Source organism: Bombina bombina, chromosome 8 (assembly GCF_027579735.1).
Source record: "Bombina bombina isolate aBomBom1 chromosome 8, aBomBom1.pri, whole genome shotgun sequence".
Lineage (NCBI taxonomy): Eukaryota > Metazoa > Chordata > Amphibia > Anura > Bombinatoridae > Bombina > Bombina bombina.
Genome location: NC_069506.1, coordinates 20,561,823 through 20,581,994, shown reverse-complemented (window position 1 = coordinate 20,581,994; position 20,172 = coordinate 20,561,823). Strand labels below are relative to the sequence as shown.

The 20,172-nt window shown below is 36.7% G+C and overlaps 1 protein-coding gene across 1 annotated transcript in view; it reads right to left on the bottom strand.

Annotated features, from left to right (window-relative positions):
- Nucleotides 1–20,172, bottom strand: part of CCDC15 (coiled-coil domain containing 15) — a 40,845-nt gene that overhangs the window by 12,971 nt on the left and 7,702 nt on the right. The window contains exons 4-6 of the mRNA XM_053689841.1: nt 16,633–16,746; nt 8,997–9,161; nt 8,228–8,347 (exon numbers count right to left, since the gene is read on the bottom strand). Coding sequence (XP_053545816.1) covers nt 8,228–8,347; nt 8,997–9,161; nt 16,633–16,746 — 399 coding nt within the window. The remainder of the gene's footprint in view (nt 1–8,227; nt 8,348–8,996; nt 9,162–16,632; nt 16,747–20,172) is intronic.

Here is a 20,172-nt window from a genome sequence, read left to right as displayed (position 1 = left end):
ATGCACACCTAAGTAGCCCTCCTCCAGTGCTCACCACATCACTTTAAAATGATGTAGTTTGTATTACGCTATATAAGTTATATAGTCACAATTTATTTACTTAACAGCTAAGGTTCAGAATATCACTAAGCCTATCTTGCCTATTAACAGTATTTATTATTCAGATGTCTCTAGTTCTACCTACTTAATTTTAATAACCCAGTAACAATAATATAGCTTTGTATATATAAACAGGGATGCCTTGGGGTAGACTTTTTGACCTAAGTTATCCGCTATACTTCTCAATAAAGTTTTTGACAGATGGAACCGTTGGAGAAACGGATATTGATAATTGCTTTATTTTTGTGAAATGTTTATATATTATTATGGCAATCTTGTTTATTTTATTGCTTGTTACATTCTTGAGCCCTATTGAGATAGACTAATACAATCCCAATATATAGTTTATCTCAGCTGAATATAAACATCATAGGTATCCAAGATACTAATATGAAGCCATTATATAAGCAATATCAAGCTATTCTATTAATATTCGCTAAACTACAAATTAGCTGCGGGCAACAATGATGCAGCATTTTACTGTATGTAACCCCTGATTTTATTCACTCTTAATGTCTAAATTACTGGCCCATGCTGACATTAGATATACAGTATATCATTAGATACTAAAGTACTTATTTTCCATTAGCCCGAAGTGGTCTCTATATAACTGCCATTTAGCATAATATTTTTGTATCTTATTATGCACCGGTCTGTGTTTTAGATCACCACCAGTATGTCTATATTAGATTATCTCCTTTAAAAATTTGGAACCCATGGCTCATGCATAATGCACTGCACTGGTATCTCTGTGTTTTATATCGTCTTTTTGAGATAGTCAGCTATCATGACACGTGTATTTCACATAGAACTATTATGTTGGGGTCTAATATTGCTGTATCTAAATATTTAGCTATCAGGGCACATGTATTTTACCTCCTCTAGTTATATAGCTTTCATGACACATATATGTTACTCTAGACTAGGATGGCTGTGTTACTCAGTTATCATGACACATGTATTTCACTTTTAGCCAGTATGATTAACAAAGTGCCTCTTCTTAACTGGTTGCTTTCAAGAAGCCCACATACAACTAATTTAATCACAGTAGTTTAATGGCCTCTATAGTCTATCAAGGTCCAAAAGTCGCTGAAGGACAATAGTAGCTCACCTCTAGGAGGGGTTTATTGAATTAAATACTATACTTAGCCCCTCTAGGATTATCTCCTCATATTTTACTTGGGAGCCAAAATGATCATACTAGTAGTTCAGAGGAGACGAACAGATAACTATTTGGAATTTTACCACCTATAAACAGAAATCGTTTGCCTTTCACCCAGGTAAAGGGCCCGTATCAGGGTGGCAGGGTTTAAATGCTTAAGTTCGGGGAAAATTATCCTCTTATACCTTACTATTCATACGCTTCTACACCCGTCATCACCTAGATACTTATAATCCAGGCACTATCTCAGACTACTACACATAGCTGGTACAAGCCTAATGTCTTGAATAATAGGTAACTGTTCTTATTTGTCAGCCCTCCTCTTCTACACCCCATTCATTTTATATTTAGCTCAAGAGAGACCTGTTGCCTAATAAGCCTTATAATAATAATACTGTTAAGAATCTAAACCTCCCGGACACGTTCCCCCACCCCTGCTTAACTTTAAAGCAGCTTTTGCCTGCTGATTTACCCCATTCTTTATTAATGGTCCCAGAGTGACCTCCACGTAACTACTAATTGCCATTCAATTACTCACCTACTTGGCCCATGAGAGGCCAGTGCCGTAGTTACATCAATTCTATAATCTTTAAGAAAAACGAGGTTTCATTTGTGTGTATTTAGTTCTATTACTGACACTTGGATGTTTACTATGACTTAACATGTTCCAATTGATATATTTGACTTGCAAGTTATTATTCATACATAGTTATTTTTGAAACAAGACAATGTATCGGTCTAACAATACCATGCATCATTATTTTCTTTGTCAATTTATAAAAACCTCAATAAAAAAATTTCATTAAAAAAAAAAAACAAACAAACACTAGAAGGGTTTACTAAAATGCTGGGTATCAACCAATCAATTTTGGTTTGTGTGATTTAAAAGTATTAATAAAGCAATTGTGCTCAACAAAAACTTTATGTAGGTCTGTTCTTTTTTATACGCTGAACCAGGTAGGATGGTTTATTTGTTGTGGCCTCTATAGGTTTCTGTGTAGTTACTGAGCAAAAACATCTTTTTGAAATCATAGCTGAGGGTCATCAGCAATATAAAAAAAATACAATTTAAAGGGGGAAGGTTGTTTCTGGTTCACAAAGCTCTGGTCTTGCATAGAGGTTAAAGGGACATGAAACCCAAAATTTTCTTTCATGATTCAGATATCATCTTAAACAACTTTCCAATTTACTTCTATTATCTAATTAGCTTCATTCTATTTGTATCTTTTGTTGAAATGCATATCTAAATAGGCTCAGGAGCTTGGAGCTAGCTGCTGATTGGTGGCTGAACTTGTAGGACCATTTTGTTTGGCTTATAAATATTTTCAGCTAGCTCCCAGGAGTCCTTTGCTGCTTCTTCAATAATAGATACCAAGAGAATTAAGCAAATTTGATAACAGAAGTAAATTGGAAAGTTGTTTAAATTGCATCATCTATCTGAACCATGAAAGAAAAAATTGGGGTTTGAGGTCCTTTTAAAAAGATAAAGTTATCTCCAGAGCAGGAATGCAGTACTAACAGCTAGCTGGAAATTGGTGGCTACACATATGTTTCTTGTCACTGGCTCACCAGAAGTGTTCAGCTAGGTCCTTTTCAGGCCATTTTGCACTTATATGCCCCTTTAAGAAGAGTTGATAGCTACAGACCCTGCACTTGGTGCAATGCAGTTGATAAATCAGTAGTTTCAGTCTGTAGATTTTTAAAGAATAAATATTCTAGTATCCAAATAAACAACTAGTATTTGTTTTGCATTTCTAACACGTGCAGAATTTAATCAGTATTTTGGGTAGAATCGAGATTTCCTTTCAGAATTGTTCTTACACTTATAATAACAGTAATTTTATTTGATGATATATTGAATTTTTCAACAAATGTGCGATACAAAACAGTATATGTTGTAAACACAGACATCAGATTGCGTTTATGTTGATTATAGTAAATACAAATCTTCACGTGTTAAATAGCAAAAACACCTGATTCATGTCACAGCTTAAAGGAACATGAAAGTCAGAATTAGACAGTCATTGTTTAGGTAAAGTATTCAATTTATTTCTATTAATAAATGTATTTAGTTCTCATTATCCTTTGTTGAAAAGCATAACTCATGCGCGGCAAGACACTACTGGGAGCTAGCTGCTGATAGTTGGCTATACACATACCCCTCGTCATTGGCTCATCAGATGTGTTCATCTAGCTCTCAGTAGTGAATTTCACCTTTATCCATGGGTTTAACAACATTTGCAGAAGGTTATAATTATGTATAGTTATTTTCATTTTAATTTTTACGTCCCTTTAAACTCTACGGCTTTCTTTTATTTACGCTCTTCTAAAACCTAATGATTTAGGCGGAAGGTTCTTGCTTCATCTGACCTTGAAATACTTCAATTAAGTTTCAGAAATATTTGCTTTGGGCTATAAAACCAATATCATCACTGGCTGCTTATAAAAATAAAATGTACCAATAATATTTCTAATGATGATAAACACTCCCCAGTAATTGCATACACATTATCCCTTTTATTCATCAGATAACACAGTAGTGTGGCAGTGTGATTCACACCTCTGTTGTAACAGGGAACATTCCAAATCTGCCAAATCAGCTTGAGAAAAAAATCAATATTTTGTAGGAATTATTTAGCAAGTTAATTTCCTTGTGTTATGTATAATTGTTACAGCGTGAAACAAAACGAATATATTTATTATAAGTTAGATCTGCGTGGTTTTCAATTCCACAAACCGCAACACACTTAGTAATTATAAGACATTTCTGTTGCTATAGATGCAGATATCAGCCAGGTGTAAACATGTTTAAAACAAAATACTTTGTTTGCTGCAATTGTTTTTCAGTAGCCAAACTGCACTCGCATTATTTGGAGGAGCTAATCAAGAATGTTAGCAAAACCTGTATTTTCTGAGTTAAAGTGACGGTAAAGTTGACATGTTTTAAAATCAGATCCAGAATCTAAGAAATATTTTAGATGGCTTTTAATTGATCACTTTTAATAAAGATGTAACTTTTTTTTTTTTTTTTTTAAATATTCCTTTATTGAGGTTGTGCAAATACAAGAAAAAAATAAGCATACATCGAATGCCACGTAACAGCAATAACTACAATTCAGTTGAGTAAGAGATCATGATATAAGGAAAGGAATGACAACTGACAAAGAGAGAAAAACAAAAAAGTGGGCTTTTAAAACCTCTATTTTTTCATGTTAATAGCATAGTTGAATGAATATTTAGACGGTTACTTGTGGACTTTGTGATTAAGGAAAAGGAATGTAGTGAGAAAGTCGCGCTAAAGCCCCCTTTGAGGCTTAATGACAATGCATAAATGTGAAAATATCAAGATAAGTAACAAAATAAAGCAAAAAGTCATAACTATAATGCTAAAATATAAACTTGCGATGGGTTCTAAATAGATTATCAGCGGGTAAACACCGCTTAAGATCTGTGTTGGGGGGGCGGGGTTGGCGTCATACAATTTAAGGCAGCTTTGGAACAGCAAAAACAAAAAAGGTGGAAACTCAAATCCTATTCAATTGCTCAGTAGTACAATAACATTCCCTCTATATAGCTAGCTCTCTAGCAGAAATCACCTCCTTGTACCAAACTAAGGGCTACATCTAGAACCCTATGAGCATATAAAAGATTTAGTGTAGCTATGAGCGAGCCGAGATGGGACGGTATAGTGATCTAGTTGGGATTGTTCTCAGTTTATGAAGAGGAATAGACTGAGCGTGTGTAATATAATCTCGTATTGTCGTAACTATAAGTCTCTAGAGCTAGTCATCTACAGTTTAGTTATTGGTTTAAGAGAGACTGAGCACTCCTATAAAGCAGTTGAACAGTATAATGAATGGCAGTAACCCTTCTATAGGAGTATTGAGAGTAGGCTTTACCATCTGATTAGAAAGAACATACATTGCTACGAGATAGTATCCTACCAAAGACCCTTAGTATTAAATGTACTGGTGTAATCCCGAGAGTAACTCGGATAACTGTGAGGCAGCCTGCAGTATAAGAGAAAAGCAATGTAAAAATGTTTAAGCTTTCTCGGTATATTAGACCTCTAGGCCTGATCATTCTACATCACCTTAATGGGGTAACAGGAGCTATATATCCCAACATTTTTAAGAAGGTATATGAGAAAAACTCCATTGTAGAGTAAATGTGATATGAAGTACCAGAAACAGAGTCAAACACCAAGCAGCCTGCATAGTGAAGTGAGCTCCGGTACACATGATACCAGATTGTTCTCTAAAGTAACTATACAACTGTTTGCAGCACAAAGGACAAGCTATAAAGGTGATGTAACTTTTATATCAGGCTGAGAAAGTCACAGTTGCTTAATGTGCCCTGCCCATGGACATTCGAATGGAGTAAGAAAGTCACTCTGTAATGAGTCCATATAGATCCCATGCTTATGCAAACACCTATGTTGCAATGATAAGGACTCCTGAACTAGCCTATGCCTGATCTGAGCCGGTCTTGCATATTACCGTGAGGGTCCCACTCGGTGCTGATAGCTGATGCAGTCTCCCAGGTTATCCTTACCGTTAAGCTACTTAGTAAAATCGGAGGGCAAGATCTCCCTCAACCTGCCCCTCTGCTCCGCCATTGTATGTCCCTTAGATATGGGTGAGGTATGAGTGAGCTCTGGATCTCGGCTACTGGAGTCGGCCGTACCTCCCCAGCCAGATGTCAAATATGAGAAGTCAATCTTCCTAGGTTCCGGTGCTGCCAGAGTAGAAGTAGGTAAGTTGGCTAGATAATATGCCCCTGTGCTGTTGTCGGCATTTTCTTGCATGATGAAATGGGAGGTTCTTCTGCATTCTGCTGCTGGAAATACTGAAGTAATGTTTGTATCACAAAGATCTTCAGTTGACTCAGGAACATCTTTCTCAGATCGAAAAGGCCGCCCGGCACTATTTTCTCTAAAGGCCCCTCTGGTAATAGATAGAAGATCGCTAAACCCTCTGTCCATCTTACGCTCAAGGTCTGCTAATAAGGCACATAGGGATGCTTGAAACTTCTCCATATTATTGTTTAATGTCAGCAGTTGAGTAGGCCTGCTTCACCCGGCGATGATACAGGCCTCCCCTGACCAACTGTCCGGATTAGCGCTCTAGAGGATGCGATCCAATTCAGTCTCTTTTTAATTAAATACCTGGGAAATACAGACTTTCTCTATTCGTTAATAACGACCGCTGTTTGGTCGGGTGGTGCTTTCCTCTTAGGACATACGTGCCGGCATTGATATTTGGCCCAGTCCCGGTTCCTCAATGTTGTCGCGGCAGTGCATGGCCTTCTTGTGTGACGCACTCAATTTCCGAGTGTTCCGGTCTTTACAAAGGGCTCCGTATCATATTGGTCAGAGTTTCCTAGGAGCCTAAGAATGTATCCTCACTTTTCTTGAAGCTTGTGTTTGAGCTTATGCATGATGTGCTTGTTTTTCAAGCTAAATACCCATTAAGGAAGTAGGAGCTCACTTACGGTGCAGCAATCTCGCTTGAGCGCTGGCTCCGCTCCCCTGTAACTTACTTTTTAATCTAGCCGTGATATTCTAATACCCCATGCTCCAGCCGCCCACTTCAAAACTCAGTTTGTTTGTGAGCTAACAGTTTGAACTGCTCTGTTCTCCAATCAGCACCACAAAAAAAAATGCCATACGGCTAGAGTGCCAATTGGAGAACAGTTCAAACTGTTAGCTCACAAAAAAAAATAGTTTTGAAGCGGGCGGCTGGAGCACAGGGTATTAGAATGGCACAGCTAGATTTAAAAAAAAAAAAAAAAAAGTTACAGCACATCTTTATTAGAACGGATCAATTAAAGGACATCTAAATACTGCTTAGATTCCAGACATGACTTTAAAACATGTAATGTTTACCATCACTAAATTGCAGGGAAAAGCGGGAAAATAAATACTGAAATTATATTGCTAAGCTATTTTACTACACATAATTACATGTTTTATATCATAATCTCCAGGTGTTTAAAATGCCCCTTTAACCCTTCTAGTTTGTTAGTTGGATGCAGTGATTTCTCTGTAATTGTGCCTGACAAGAACTGATACAAATACAGGATCTCATCAATTTTATGATGCCTTCATCTTAATTTTATTTCAGCCTTAACATTCTCATCTTCACCTTTGTTGCATAAAAAAACCATAGTACCTCTACTATTAAAAAGCTAAACAATGCATTTGGATGGGTCAAGAGCTACATAAAACAAAATATTTGGAAGGTAGTGGTGTAGCTACAAGTTTGCTCAGCTTTAAAACCTTGCACATGTTTTGGATCTCATCCATATTTATGAACAGGAAAAAGTGAGGAAAACTAGATGGAATTGTACTGTAGCGCTAATGAACAAAACAGCATGCGCGACCGGAAGCGATAATGAAAACAAGCATGAAAGAAAATCATCATACTTAGATTCAAAGGGACACTGCATTAAACAAGTCCCGATTATCCATAGAAAAGAGAAGAATTTATTAAACATGTTTAATCATTCTGCCTGAAATTGTGATGTAAATTTATTAAAAAATGTAACTTGAAGCCAATAAAGCAATACTAAGTGTGTGTCCTACTAGGTACTTCCTATAAATGCTCAATGGCTTATGTATAATTCACACAACTTTATTGCTGAAGGACAAAAAAAACAAAACATTGGTTTACACAGGACAGAAAAGTACAAAAAGAGAAAAAATAAAATATTTTCAAATGTTCTGTTCTATAAAGAAATGAGTGACAACAATGTCCCTTTTAGGGCATCAGTAGGTAGCCGAAAGGAAACTGAACAAGATATTGCAGTCGTTTTTTGTGTGTGAAGCCAATGTTGTAAATTTGAGTTATTTTGCCAAGTCTGGGAATTGTTAGACTGACACATTGCAATAAAGCTTAGTGAAACCAATGTCAGCCCGTTTAATACATGATATGTAACTATTCCTTGCTCTTCTGTTTGACTCACTTGTTTTCGGTTCTCTTCCTCATCAACCCCAGGTCGAAGTACAAGTGCTGCGCGGTAATCTGTGCTAAATGCTGGGGCAGGACCAGTAGGATAGGACTCCTTCATTAACCGATTACATGCCTAAAATATATAAACACCATCAGGATCATCTGTAACAATAAAAATGGGCACTAAAAAGTTACATTGGTTTTAAACACTACAAGAAATACAATTATGGAAGATACTTGGGTCACACTATTATTATCCTCATGATATATAGTGCCGCAGAACATGCAAGCATTTTACAAAAGACAATAATTATTTACATTAATGCAAAGTATATGAGGACCCTACTCTTGTGAGATCCAATAATCATATTGGTTATTTGCTGATAAAACTATTACTGTCAGACAGACTACAAAAGAGAATTCATTGTTGGAGACCTAAGGACAGACAAGATAAGACAGTTGGTTCCACTCAGTAGATTTAGAAAGTATTTGAAATGATGAAAACTGGAGGAAAGTAGTGATAGAGAAAAGAAAATTAGACACATAGAAACGGATACGTTTTGTAACCATAGGATAGAGGATAATGTAATGCAGTATGAGAAGCAGAGCCAATCAGAACATTTGTAAACAATGTACGTTGTATAGGGGGAGCAAAAGAGGATGATCAAACTGTGTCTGAGTACACCTAGAACAATCTTATAGGGTCAGGGTTCTGAATCCTGCACACCTACAGAATCTAGCAAAGTGACTTAGCAAAAGCAATATAAATAATTAGAACTCACTGCTCTATCTGTTTTTAAGGAACACGATGCATCTTCCTTTTCAGAAAGACCATCCAACTTTTGCATTTGCAGTTCTAGTGGGAGGTCATGATATCCAGCCAAAAACAGCTCCTCTGTATCATCTTCTTGCCTAGGTATTGTAGGAGATCGCCGAGATACTGGATTCTGAAGAGACAGATAAAGCATTAGTTGTGAAAGGTTTTAAAATGTGTCAGCCTTAGTTTGTGCAGCCTGTATGAATTTTATAAAATATATTTATGTGTCTAATACAGCAAGAAAATGATCAAATAAGTGAATAATACTCCCCACTTTGTCAGCAGTAGCTTCACATTAACCAATAACATAAACCGAAGAGAACACATTACTATTAGCCATAGGAAAGGGCACAATTTAATCATGTTAAAATATAAAGAAGAAATAAAAATTATGTTAAAGCGGTTTGTTGATTTTGACGCTAACAGGAAATGCATTTTCCCACACATTTGATTATTTGCAGCTGATATAACGAGCCACTGGAACCAATATTACAGTACAGTGACTCTTTAACACTTTGAGTGCTAAGCAATTTCCCACCTGGGTGCTAAGCTGGATTTGAGAGCTTTTATTTATTTATTTTTTAAATATAATTTATTTATTTTTTACTTTTTTTCCCCTAGATCCCCAAGACTTATACTGTTGGAAAGCTTAGGCGATTACCTTTCCAACTTGTGGGTCTGTAGCTGCTTAGATGCCTGAGATACAGGGTTCTAAGCAGCATGCCCCATTTACCTATACTGTCCATTATAAATTTTCAATAAAGTTGTGCACCGACGTCATTACGCGTGACGTCACCGCGCAAAACTATACAGGCCCGATTGCCCTCAAGGTGGGAGTTGATGGGAGCCCCCAGATTGCCCTCAAGGTGGGTGAGGGCTAGCAACGTTAGCACTCAAAGGGTTAAAGATACAAGGCAGCATTCAGGGTCGCATTTCCTTCTAAATCCAAACATATTTGTAAGATGTTTAAATACTGTATGTTAGAAATGTTTATAGAGTTTCTGTAACTCATAGCAAATCTGTTCAGTAGGTTTGACAGAAGGAGTGGATTTCATTAACCTTGTGCAAATGGTTCACTGGGAAAGAGACATAAACATCTCTTGCTTTTGTGTAAAAACTGCTTGTCTCACACTCACCAAAGAGACCAAAAAGCAAATTCTGTAACCTCGAAATTAATTGGATTTTTATTATTCAGACTTTAGCTATATATTTGTAATCTACCGATAGCACAAGGACATTTTTATTGCAGAAGTCAGATTAAGTGAAATCATGTTAAAAAATAATAAACTCACAATATGATTTTATTTTCTTTGTATGAAAACTAAGCAGAATGATACAAATTAGATTAAATTAAACTTGTACAGTGATTAATTAAAGGGACACTAAAGTAAATTTGATCGGTCATGATTCAGATAGAACATGCAATATTAAGAGAATTTACTTACATTATCAAATTATCTTTTTAAATACACTTTCTGTGACATTAGCTCCTACTGAGCATGTGCACATTTTCACAGAGTATACATGTATGAGTCTGTGATTGGCTGATGTCTATCACATGGCGCTTACAAATTGACAAAAAAATTAAAAACTTTCATAAAAAAAAAATCTGCTTATTTAAGAGCAATTACATTGTTTTTTTTATGCACTTGTTGACTATGCAATTTGACTGTATTTCTTTCATGTAATTAACAAGAGTCCATGAGCTAGTGACGTATGGGATATACATTCCTACCAGGAGGGGCAAAGTTTCCCAAACCTTAAAATGCCTATAAATACACCCCTCACCACACCCACAAATCAGTTTTACAAACTTTGCCTCCAAGGGAGGTGGTGAAGTAAGTTTGTGCTAGATTCTACGTTGATATGCGCTCCGCAGCAAGTTGGAGCCCGGTTTTCCTCTCAGCGTGCAGTGAATGTCAGAGGGATGTGAGGAGAGTATTGCCTATTGAATGCAGTGATCTCCTTCTACGGGGTCTATTTCATAAGGTTCTCTGTTATCGGTCGTAGAGATTCATCTCTTACCTCCCTTTTCAGATCGACGATATACTCTTATATTTACCATTACCTCTACTGATTCTCGTTTCAGTACTGGTTTGGCTTTCTACAAACATGTAGATGAGTGTCCTGGGGTAAGTAAGTCTTATTTTCTGTGACACTCTAAGCTATGGTTGGGCACTTTATTTATAAAGTTCTAAATATATGTATTCAAACATTTATTTGCCTTGACTCAGAATGTTCAACTTTCCTTATTTTCAGACAGTCAGTTTCATATTTGGGATTATGCATTGAATTATCATATTTTTCTTACCTCAAAAATTTGACTTTTTTCCCTGTGGGCTGTTAGGCTCGCGGGGGCTGAAAATGCTTCATTTTATTGCGTCATTCTTGGCGCAGACTTTTTTGGCGCAAAAATTCTTTTCCGTTTCCGGCGTCATACGTGTCGCCGGAAGTTACGTCATTTTTTTGACGTTATTTTGCGCCAAAAATGTCGGCGTTCCGGATGTGGCGTCATTTTTGGCGCCAAAAGCATTTAGGCGCCAAATAATGTGGGCGTCTTATTTGGCGCTAAAAAATATGGGCGTCGCTTTTGTCTCCACATTATTTCAGTCTCATTTTTCATTTGCTTCTGGTTGCTAGAAGCTTGATATTTGGCATTCTTTCCCATTCCTGAAACTGTCTTATAAGGAATTTGATCTATTTTGCTTTATATGTTGTTTTTTCTCTTACATATTGCAAGATGTCTCACGTTGCATCTGAGCCAGAAGATACTACAGGAAAATCACTGCCTGCTGGATCTACCAAAGCTAAGTGTATCTGCTGTAAATTTTTGGTAGCTATTCCTCCAGCTGTTGTTTGTAATAATTGTCATGACAAACTTGTTAAAGCAGATAATATTTCCTTTAGTGATGTACCATTGCCTGTTGCAGTTCCCTCAACATCTAAGGTGCAGAATGTTCCTGATAACATAAGAGATTTTGTTTCTGAATCCATAAAGAAGGCTTTGTCTGTTATTTCTCCTTCTAGTAAACGTAAAAAGTCTTTTAAATCTTCTCTCTCTACAGATGAATTTTTAAATGAACACCATCATTCTGATTCTTTGGACTCTTCTGGTTCAGAGGATTCTATCTCAGAGATTGATGCTGATAAATCTTCATATTTATTTAAGATGGAATTTATTCGCTCTTTACTTAAAGAGGTACTAATTGCTTTAGAAATAGAGGATTCTAGTCCTCTTGATACTAATTCTATACGTTTGGATAAGGTTTTTAAAGCTCCTGCGGTTATTCCAGAAGTTTTTCCTGTTCCTAATGCTATTTCTGCAGTGATTTCCAAAGAATGGGATAAATTGGGTAATTCATTTACTCCTTCTAAACGTTTTAAGCAATTATATCCTGTTCCGCCTGACAGGTTAGAATTTTGGGACAAAATCCCTAAAGTTGATGGGGCTATTTCTACCCTTGCTAAACGTACTACCATTCCTACGTCAGATGGTACCTCGTTTAAGGATCCTTTAGATAGAAAAATTGAATCCTTTCTAAGAAAAGCTTATCTGTGTTCAGGTAATCTTCTTAGACCTGCTATATCATTGGCTGATGTTGCTGCAGCTTCAACTTTTTGGTTGGAAACCCTAGCGCAACAAGTAGCAAATCGTGATTCTCATGATATTATTATTCTTCTTCAGCATGCTAATAATTTTATCTGTGATGCCATTTTTGATATTATTAGAGTTGATGTTAGGTTTATGTCTCTAGCTATCTTAGCCAGAAGAGCTTTATGGCTTAAGACTTGGAATGCTGATATGGCTTCTAAATCAACTCTACTTTCCATTTCTTTCCAGGGAAACAAATTATTTGGTTCTCAGTTGGATTCTATTATTTCAACTGTTACTGGTGGGAAAGGAACTTTTTTACCACAGGATAAAAAATCTAAAGGTAAAAACAGGGCTAACAATCGTTTTCGTTCCTTTCGTTTCAACAAAGAACAAAAGCCTGATCCTTCGTCCTCAGGAGCAGTTTCAGTTTGGAAACCATCTCCAGTCTGGAATAAATCCAAGCCTGCTAGAAAGGCAAAGCCTGCTTCTAAGTTCACATGAAGGTACGGCCCTCATTCCAGTTCAGCTGGTAGGGGGCAGGTTACGTTTTTTCAAAGAAATTTGGATCAATTCTGTTCACAATCTTTGGATTCAGAGCATTGTTTCAGAAGGGTACAGAATTGGTTTCAAGATGAGACCTCCTGCAAAGAGATTTTTTCTTTCCCGTGTCCCAGTAAATCCAGTGAAAGCTCAAGCATTTCTGAATTGTGTTTCAGATCTAGAGTTGGCTGGAGTAATTATGCCAGTTCCAGAACAGGGGATGGGGTTTTATTCAAATCTCTTCATTGTACCAAAGAAGGAGAATTCCTTCAGACCAGTTCTGGATCTAAAATTATTGAATCGTTATGTAAGGATACCAACGTTCAAGATGGTAACTGTAAGGACTATATTGCCTTTTGTTCAGCAAGGGAATTATATGTCCACAATAGATTTACAGGATGCATATCTGCATATTCCGATTCATCCAGATCATTTTCAGTTCCTGAGATTCTCTTTTCTAGACAAGCATTACCAATTTGTGGCTCTACCGTTTGGCCTAGCTACAGCTCCAAGAATTTTCACAAAGATTCTCGGTGCCCTTCTGTCTGTAATCAGAGAACAGGGTATTGTGGTATTTCCTTATTTGGACGATATCTTGGTACTTGCTCAGTCTTTACATTTAGCAGAGTCTCATACGAATCGACTTGTGTTGTTTCTTCAAGATCATGGTTGGAGGATCAATTTACCAAAAAGTTCTTTGATTCCTCAAACAAGGGTAACCTTTCTGGGTTTCCAGATAGATTCAGTGTCCATGACTCTGTCTTTAACAGACAAGAGACGTCTAAAATTGATTACAGCTTGTCGAAACCTTCAGTCACAATCATTCCCTTCGGTAGCCTTATGCATGGAAATTCTAGGTCTTATGACTGCTGCATCGGACGCGATCCCCTTTGCTCGTTTTCACATGCGACCTCTTCAGCTCTGTATGCTGAACCAATGGTGCAGGGATTACACGAAGATATCTCAATTAATATCTTTAAAACCGATTGTTCGACACTCTCTAACGTGGTGGACAGATCACCATCGTTTAATTCAGGGGGCTTCTTTTGTTCTTCCGACCTGGACTGTAATTTCAACAGATGCAAGTCTCACAGGTTGGGGAGCTGTGTGGGGATCTCTGACGGCACAGGGAGTTTGGGAATCTCAGGAGGTGAGATTACCGATCAATATTTTGGAACTCCGTGCAATTTTCAGAGCTCTTCAGTTTTGGCCTCTTCTGAAGAGAGAATCGTTCATTTGTTTTCAGACAGACAATGTCACAACTGTGGCATACATCAATCATCAAGGAGGGACTCACAGTCCTCTGGCTATGAAAGAAGTATCTCGAATTCTGGTTTGGGCGGAATCCAGCTCCTGTCTAATCTCTGCGGTTCATATCCCAGGTGTAGACAATTGGGAAGCGGATTATCTCAGTCGCCAAACGTTGCATCCGGGCGAATGGTCTCTTCACCCAGAGGTATTTCTTCAGATTGTTCAAATGTGGGGGCTTCCAGAGATAGATCTGATGGCCTCTCATCTAAACAAGAAACTTCCCAGGTATCTGTCCAGATCCCGGGATCCTCAGGCGGAGGCAGTGGATGCATTATCACTTCCTTGGAAGTATCATCCTGCCTATATCTTTCCGCCTCTAGTTCTTCTTCCAAGAGTAATCTCCAAGATTCTGAGGGAATGCTCGTTTGTTCTGCTAATAGCTCCGGCATGGCCTCACAGGTTTTGGTATGCGGATCTTGTCCGGATGGCATCTTGCCAACCATGGACTCTTCCGTTAAGACCAGACCTTCTGTCGCAAGGTCCTTTTTTTCCATCCGGATCTGAAATCCTTAAACTTAAAGGTATGGAGATTGAACGCTTGATTCTTAGTCAAAGAGGTTTCTCTGACTCTGTGATTGATACTATGTTACAGGCTCGTAAATCTGTATCTAGAGAGATATATTATAGAGTCTGGAAGACTTATATTTCTTGGTGTCTTACTCATCATTTTTCTTGGTATTCTTTTAGAATTCCGAGAATATTACAATTTCTTCAGGATGGTTTAGATAAGGGTTTGTCCGCAAGTTCCTTGAAAGGACAAATCTCTGCTCTTTCTGTTCTTTTTCACAGAAAGATTGCTATTCTTCCTGATATTCATTGTTTTGTACAAGCTTTGGTTCGTATAAAACCTGTCATTAAGTCAATTTCTCCTCCATGGAGTTTGAATTTGGTTCTGGGAGCTCTTCAAGCTCCTCCGTTTGAACCTATGCATTCATTGGACATTAAATTGCTTTCTTGGAAAGTTTTGTTCCTTTTGGCCATCTCTTCTGCCAGAAGAGTTTCTGAATTATCTGCTCTTTCTTGTGAGTCTCCTTTTCTGATTTTTCATCAGGATAAGGCGGTGTTGCGAACTTCTTTTGAATTTTTACCTAAAGTTGTGAATTCCAACAACATTAGTAGAGAAATCGTGGTTCCTTCATTATGTCCTAATCCTAAGAATTCTAAGGAGAAATCGTTACATTCTTTGGATGTTGTTAGAGCTTTGAAATATTATGTTGAAGCTACTAAATCTTTCCGAAAGACTTCTAGTCTATTTGTCATCTTTTCTGGTTCTAGAAAAGGCCAGAAAGCTTCTGCCATTTCTTTGGCATCCTGGTTGAAATCTTTAATTCATCTTGCCTATGTTAATTCGGGTAAGACTCCGCCTCAGAGGATTACAGCTCATTCTACTAGGTCAGTTTCTACTTCCTGGGCGTTTAGGAATGAAGCTTCAGTTGATCAGATTTGCAAAGCAGCGACTTGGTCCTCTTTGCATACTTTTACTAAATTCTACCATTTTGATGTATTCTCTTCTTCTGAAGCAGTTTTTGGTAGAAAGGTACTTCAGGCAGTGGTTTCTGTTTGAATCTTCTGCTTATGTTTTTCATTAAACTTTATTTTGGGTGTGGATTATTTTCAGCAGGAATTGGCTGTCTTTATTTTATCCCTCCCTCTCTAGTCACTCTTGTGTGGAAAGATCCACATCTTGGGTATTCATTATCCCATACGTCACTAGCTCATGGACTCTTGTTAATTACATGAAAGAAAACATAATTTATGTAAGAACTTACCTGATAAATTCATTTCTTTCATATTAACAAGAGTCCATGAGGCCCACCCTTTTTTGTGGTGGTTATGATTTTTTTGTATAAAGCACAATTATTCCAATTCCTTATTTTATATGCTTCGCACTTTTTTCTTATCACCCCACTTCTTGGCTATTCGTTAAACTGATTTGTGGGTGTGGTGAGGGGTGTATTTATAGGCATTTTAAGGTTTGGGAAACTTTGCCCCTCCTGGTAGGAATGTATATCCCATACGTCACTAGCTCATGGACTCTTGTTAATATGAAAGAAATGAATTTATCAGGTAAGTTCTTACATAAATTATGTTTTTATAGTCCTTTAATTAAAACTTTTCTCTGCAGTTAATGGAGGTTGGTATTTTCCATACTTACATCCCTTGTTGGTGATACCCTCCATATCCCCCCTGGAAACTCCATCTCTTCTTCCTTCTCCACAGTCTTTAGAGCAGCTAAACGATAACGTACTTGCTTCATAGTTTTACTAAGCTATATAAAAAAAAAAAAAAGTAGAAGTTGATTTTAGACTTAAAAACTCAAAACTATATAAAATTCTTCATTCTATTCTTAAAAGGACACACAATCATGTTTTTTTGAAAGACAAAACCTACAATACCATACATATTACTAAAATAATTCCATTAATGAAGCTGCACTGTGCCCCATTCTGGATCAGGCTACAAGTGGAGCGATATTTAACGATCCTGCGCTAACTCCGCTAGAAGTAAGCTTTTTGCGCGCATTGGGTAGCGCTCGTATCACAATTTGAAAGTAAAAGGTTTTTGCTTGCACTGTCAGGGTACCTGTAAAGTAACCTTAAATAAACTACAGATGTATCATAGAATCTAATATTTCATTTAGCCGATATCTACTATGAATTGATTTAGCTGCATTGCGAACCAACACTTGAATGGGTGATATCAAGCCCTCCCTTTTGCTCTCAACTACAGACTTGTCAAACAAAAGAAATAGACAGGACTTCTAAAGAAAAACAAACATTGGTCCCAAATTATAAGAGATAATGTCACATCTAAAGAGCCTTTTATCACGGTCTCAGAAGAGAGATAACTTCTAATGAATTATTGTTGGATAGCCTTCCCAGATTGAAATCTCTAAATTAATTTAGCCAAATTACTTAGATCACAGGAACCCTTAGCATATAGGTGATAAATTGTCCCATTCTAAGCCCCCTATATACATCTCCCAGACGAGCTGGCATTTCAAGTCTCTGTATGACATGGGAAACTAGATCTCAGATAAAGAAATTGTGCCTAATTTTCATGTAGTTTAAGATACTCAAATGAATATATATATATATATTCAGACAACATGGCCGGTGAGGTAGCTCAGTTGGTAAATGCCCTGACTACAAAAAAAAAGCCTGTTTAAAAGATCCATGGTTACAGGTTCAAATCCCGGCAGGGCCGACTCAGCCCTTCATCCTTCCGAGGTCGATAAAAAGAGTACCATTAAATTGGGTAATAATAACAACTATTACTATTCAGCTGCCGATTTGGTTCATTCCGAGAGCGAGCGCTGAAAAAGCGCTTTGAGTCCCACTGGGAGAAAGGCGCTATATAAATACTAGTTGTTATTATAACATATTAAATATGAACACATGAATCTGTGAGATTGTCTATGCCTAAAGAAGGGTAATATGGGATGCTGAAAACCTAAGAATAAAGATTTCAACATGTCTTAACCTATATATTTTTGAAAACATAGAAGTCTTAAGGATTCAAAGTTTGGACAAATCGTATATATAGTTTTCAAACATTAAATATGTACCTCAGACTATTAATAATAGGTACGAATAAATGGATATGAAATTGTCTGTTTCTATAATATTAAATGTGAATGTCTGCTAAATAAAAAATAAATAGCATATGTTTTTATACACTCAGCAAGAGATATACAGATATGCAATATTTATATTGATACGGGAAAGTAGTCCAATATAAATATAATTATGTGAAATTACATCTGATTGCTGATCTCAAGCTATGTATATGATATTAAGATGATAACTGAGATATTGATAAGATCCATGCTAAAAGTATTAAAATCCTTTTAAATACCCATATACAATATTTTAAATGAATAAGAATTACTTTGTATTGTGAGAAGTGTATCATGTTTAATATTGGTGAAATGTCCAGATTAAATAATATTAAGTTATCCTATACAAATTGGACATAATTGTATGTGGAGGCAAAAAATAGTGAATACACTAAATATACATTTAAATATATATGAATCTATATTAAACTGTAGCAGTATTGATAGTGAGAATGCATTTCTGGTTATCTGCTGCCACCAATAGTTCAAAAACTGTATGACAGCTAAATTAATTGACTATTAGAACATATGCAAATCCAAATAACCAATCAATGCTCAGCTCCATTAAGGGCGGATCAGGGACAAGCATCAGTAAGGGCCTATCAGACAAGTTTCATTAAGTACGCATCCCAATTTCACCAATGATTAGAATAAAAAGCGTGGGATATATCACGTGATATAGCCTCGTGCAAGAGAAAAGAAAGGGGTCTTTTGCTGCAGAATTTTGACAAACTGTTGCCTTGGAATCCCGTCTCTATAAAGCAAATCTGGGCCTAACTTTCATCCATCTTGCAAAAATACCCCTTTTAATTTATGAGGTGAAATTGGACTTATAGGAGAAAGCTGAGACACTCATTTGGTTATGTGGTAACGTATATAATGTTATTTTGGTACAATATATATCTATAGATCTATCTTTCCTGGTGCGTTGGTGCGGCACGGAGTGCCTATTGGAGTTTCTTATGTGTCCTGATGAAGGCTTCTTTGTAGGCCAAAACGTCGACTTGATGATTTCCTATTCATATAAATCCTGAGAGTGTCCTCCCTTTCCTGTTTTCGTATAGATATATACAGATATATATAGGAATATCTAAATAATTACTTAGAAATAGACACATATATACACATATATACACATTTGAAGGGTTATTCGGGGATTCCTGACAGATATCAGTGTTACAATGTAACTATAGCTAATTTTGAAAATAAATGGTTTGGAAATAGCAAAGTGCTACTTGTATTTATTGCTCTATAACTTGCAAAAAAAGCAAAAGAAAATGTAAACATTGGGTTTTTCTAAACTCAGGACAAAATTTAGAAACGATTTAGCATGGGTGTTTTTTGGAGGTTGTAGATGTGTAACAGATTTTGGGGGTCAAATTTAGAAAAAAAAGTGTTTTTTCCCCCCCATTTTTTCATTATAGCTTATCATTTTTTTTTAATGGTAAATTATAAGATATGATGAAAATAATGGTATATTTAGAAAGTCCTTTTAATGGCGAGAAAAACAGCATATAATATGTGTGGGTACAGTAAATGAGGAAGAGGAAAATTACAGCTAAACACAAACGAAAAAGTGCTGTGGTCCTTAAGGGGTTAAAGCCCTTTTCCTGCTTTTTATTCTAACACCTGAGCTCTCATATGTTTGAGCCCTTATAAATTTTTTATGCAATAATTTTAAAAGATATTGTTTAACAGACAGTGTTATTAGGAGTGTCTCTGTATTTTTAAATGTATTGTGTATGTGCTTTATGACACTTTTTTTGTTTGTTTGCAAAACAGGTAACCATAGCTTTGAGGACTCTTTCTCTCTACGCGTGTTAACGTAAATTGCGCTCAAGCAATTGCATTTACTTTCAACTTGTAATACGAGCGCTACACCCGACGCTCTCAAACACCCGCAATAAACCCCTTTTCACTCACACATAACAGCGCACCACTTGTCTGAAGCCATAACGCCAGAGGCTACTTCATGCGCAAAACACTGCATTTAATAGGACTGAACAGAGCAGGCAGCGGAACAGCACACTGCTACTTAAAAATAAGAGGGGGTGCTACAGCTTCTGATTGGCTGTA